This window comes from Hypomesus transpacificus, unplaced genomic scaffold (assembly GCF_021917145.1).
Source record: "Hypomesus transpacificus isolate Combined female unplaced genomic scaffold, fHypTra1 scaffold_210, whole genome shotgun sequence".
In the NCBI taxonomy this organism is placed as follows: domain Eukaryota; kingdom Metazoa; phylum Chordata; class Actinopteri; order Osmeriformes; family Osmeridae; genus Hypomesus; species Hypomesus transpacificus.
Genome location: NW_025813749.1, coordinates 169582 through 172753, shown reverse-complemented (window position 1 = coordinate 172753; position 3172 = coordinate 169582). Strand labels below are relative to the sequence as shown.

Below are 3172 nucleotides of genomic sequence, written 5' to 3'. Positions count from 1 at the left end.
TCTCTCTCTCTCTCTCTCTCATTATGTGTGTGTGTGTGTGCGGGAGAGAGAGAGAGACAGAGGGGTTGTGTGTGTGACTAAATGAGTTCCAAGTGTGATTGTGTCTTAATGTGGGACTCACGCCAAAGAACCACAGTCAGCTATTGGAATATGTTTAATTTTTCAGCAAATATAAAAATCCATTAAATGCATGACACCATGTCTCTGTTAATAATACGCATTTTAAGTGCAAGCAGTGATTTACTCTGTCACGGAGAAGCTAATTTGGCCTCCTAAAACAACCGTACAGTTGAAGTCCACACAATCGTTGATCAACTTGAATGGTATGATGCATTGATGCCTATTTTCGCCATATTGTGTGGGCAGTGGCGATAGATGTTTACATTTAGCAGTAAACTTGTTTAGCAACTTTAACTGAAGATACCTTTTACACTGATGAATATATACCATCAGCTACGCTGACACAGAAGGCCTAGTAACTATTTACAATAAAGTGTACACAGTTTTCTTCTTTCTTTTGGTCAATTACTTTCTTTCAGCACAAGGGGGAGATGAAAACACGGAAAATAAACCATTTAAAAGTAACTTTGCTGTCGAGCATCCCTTCTGTTCTGCAGAGAACAACGCAACTGCTTCAAGTAACCTCTGTCTCTCTATCTAATCTGTGCCGCAATACATTCAGGCAGGTCTACATTCTAGCATCTTTTTAAACGCTTTCCTGAAGCTATCGTCGAGGAAGGCGTAAAGGAAAGGGTTGAGACACGAGTTGGCGTAGCTAAGACTTGTAATGAAGTAGGAGATACCGATGAGCATCGGGGTTGTCCGGAGATCTGTTGTGAGTGCCACTATCGTGCTGAGGTGGAACGGCGTCCAGCAGAACAGGCAAACTGCCAGCACTATAAACACCATGATGGTGACCTTTTTCTTGGCCTTGTCAAGCGCCTTGGCGTTGGAGTTGAGACGCATGTTCCTCAGTTTGTAAAGCATCATGGTGTAGAGAATACAGATCGTGGAGACAGGGATAGCGAAGCCAAGAATAAGGGTGTAGATTCGGCTTGCCTTGAACCAAAGGCTTTCCGGGCTGGGGAAACTCAGAACACAACTTTTGCGCTCTGTGTCGTCCGGGCTAATGTAAACACCAGCGAACACAGTGAAGGGCATGACGATCAGAATCACCAGGACCCAGACACACAGGCTGACGATTTTCGCCGCCCGGTAAGTGCGGTAGGGCATTCGTTTGGAGCGCACGGTTGCAAGGACGACCAGATAACGGTCCACGCTCATGACAGTGAGGAAATAAATACTGGAAAATATGTTATAATGGTCTATACTCAGTATGATCTTACACAGCACCTCGCCGAAAGGCCAGTAGTGTAGCAGGTGCTCAGCGATGTTAATAGGCAGCACCAAGGTAAACAGGTCGTCGGCTATGGCCAAGTTCAAGATGAACATATTGGTGACCGTCTTCATCTTGGGTGCTTTCAGGATTACATATATGACGGCAGTATTCCCCGTTAGACCTACCGCACATATAACTGAGTAGATCACCGGCAGGACCACGTATAAGTCTGCGTAAAAGTAGAGCTCCGAAGGGGGCGTGCAGTTCAAGTCTGTCCGGTTCTGTCCGTTAAGGTAATAGTAGTCCATTGACTCGTTGCACACCGGTTGCGAAGCGCTCGTGGAGATGGACACATTTTCCATGATTTGAATTTTAAGTAATTTCAGAGAATATAGGTCATTTAAAGCTCAATTGTTGAGAGTTTTGTCGGTATTGGAATGTCATCTCTGGCAATTGCGTCTGTGGACTGTGTCTGGTTTTACGCACGGATTGCGCATCACGAAATCTATGGATGAGATACAAAGACAAGCGCGCATTAAAAGCAGTAAGGGGAAACATCGTTTTCTGTATTCCAATAATGTAACTTAGAAATAAATATAACATTGGCATGTTTAATCTAATAAACGATTTAAACAGTTTACCCAACAATTAGAAAAAGAAGTCTACACTTGTTCTAGAATGATTTTAGTGCCATAAGATAATTCTATACACAATGAAAATTATTTTCAATGTTTAAATCAGTAGTTATTTTCAATAGGCTTACCCTCGATTCAGAGTCCCGTTCTTCACCTCTGTGCCTGCCTTCCAGCTGCCTGCATGCTGCCTGTCTGCTTTAGAACGCAAGTCGTTCGTGCCCCAACTAGTTGGATTCGGCGAGTGCTAACAGGTGACGTCACATCTCTGGCGCGGTTCTCTGCCAGCCAAGTTCTTGGTGCTGTGTGTTCTTCACCTTGGTAGCTGGTGTAGAAGTGGCTTGCTATAGCATCACTGATTTTCAACAGCGTGATAGCTGGTCAGTGGTCAGAAGATTCATGGTTAGAACAGGACAGGGGCTGGCTACACTAGAGGAGCTTCACTTGATCATTCATGAATACTTGCTTGATACTGTTCATATTAATATTATGGTAATGAAGCAATTCTTATGATGTGACAATGTCGTAGGTCATTGACGAGAAAGTGGTTTAAACAGACTACTCATTAAACCAAAGGAAACAAATCAATTTTCAGGTGAATAAATAAATAAATGTTCTGTTCTTTTTTGCTGTGGACTGCAGCAGTCTTGGCTCTCCACCACAGAGAAGGAGACGCGAGCCAATGAGGGGGAAGTGTCACTCCTCACCTCTTCAACTGACCCTTTTCACCTCTGGCCCTTGTTTTCCCCTCTCATCTTCTTTTGCTACTGCCGCTTCCTAATCTTCTCATTTTCTCGGTGCTTTCTTATATTATTCTCCTCTGCTTCCTCTCTATGCTTTAATATGGCTGTTTAATATTGGGGTCAGATATGGGTGTTGTAATATGGGGGTCAGATGGCTGAGCGGTTAGGGAGTCGGGCTACCAATCAGAAGGTTGCCAGTTCAATTCCTGGCGAAGCACTTCCCCCTACTTTTCTCATCCCTGTACTGACTGTAAGTGGCTCTTGATAAGAGCATCTGCAAAATGTGTAAATGTCATATAATAGTATCTTGTGTATTTGGGAAAGATGGAAGCCCTGTCTTGTTTTACCAAGCCAAAGTGTCTACAACTAAACCAAGGATATTGAGATAAATAGCTATTGAAGCATAAACACCTCTGTTCTCAGACCCCGACACAGGGTTTTTCATTTGTTTGCCCAAA

At 43.5% G+C, this 3172-nt stretch overlaps 1 protein-coding gene across 1 annotated transcript; it reads right to left on the bottom strand.

Annotated features, from left to right (window-relative positions):
* Positions 1-212: 212 nt before the first annotated feature.
* npbwr2b (neuropeptides B/W receptor 2b) lies at positions 213-2197 on the bottom strand. The gene is made up of 2 exons (XM_047013941.1): positions 2103-2197; positions 213-1844 (listed from the first exon to the last, which is right to left on the bottom strand). Exon 2 carries the CDS (start codon positions 1699-1701, stop codon positions 679-681), a length of 1023 nt encoding a protein of 340 aa, XP_046869897.1. The 5' UTR covers positions 1702-1844; positions 2103-2197; the 3' UTR covers positions 213-678.
* Positions 2198-3172: the final 975 nt, after the last annotated feature.

Excerpts from the sequence above, each read along its gene's own strand:
- npbwr2b (XM_047013941.1), bottom strand. The coding sequence starts at position 1,701 with ATGGAAAATGTGTCCATCTCCACGAGCGCTTCGCAACCGGTGTGCAAC.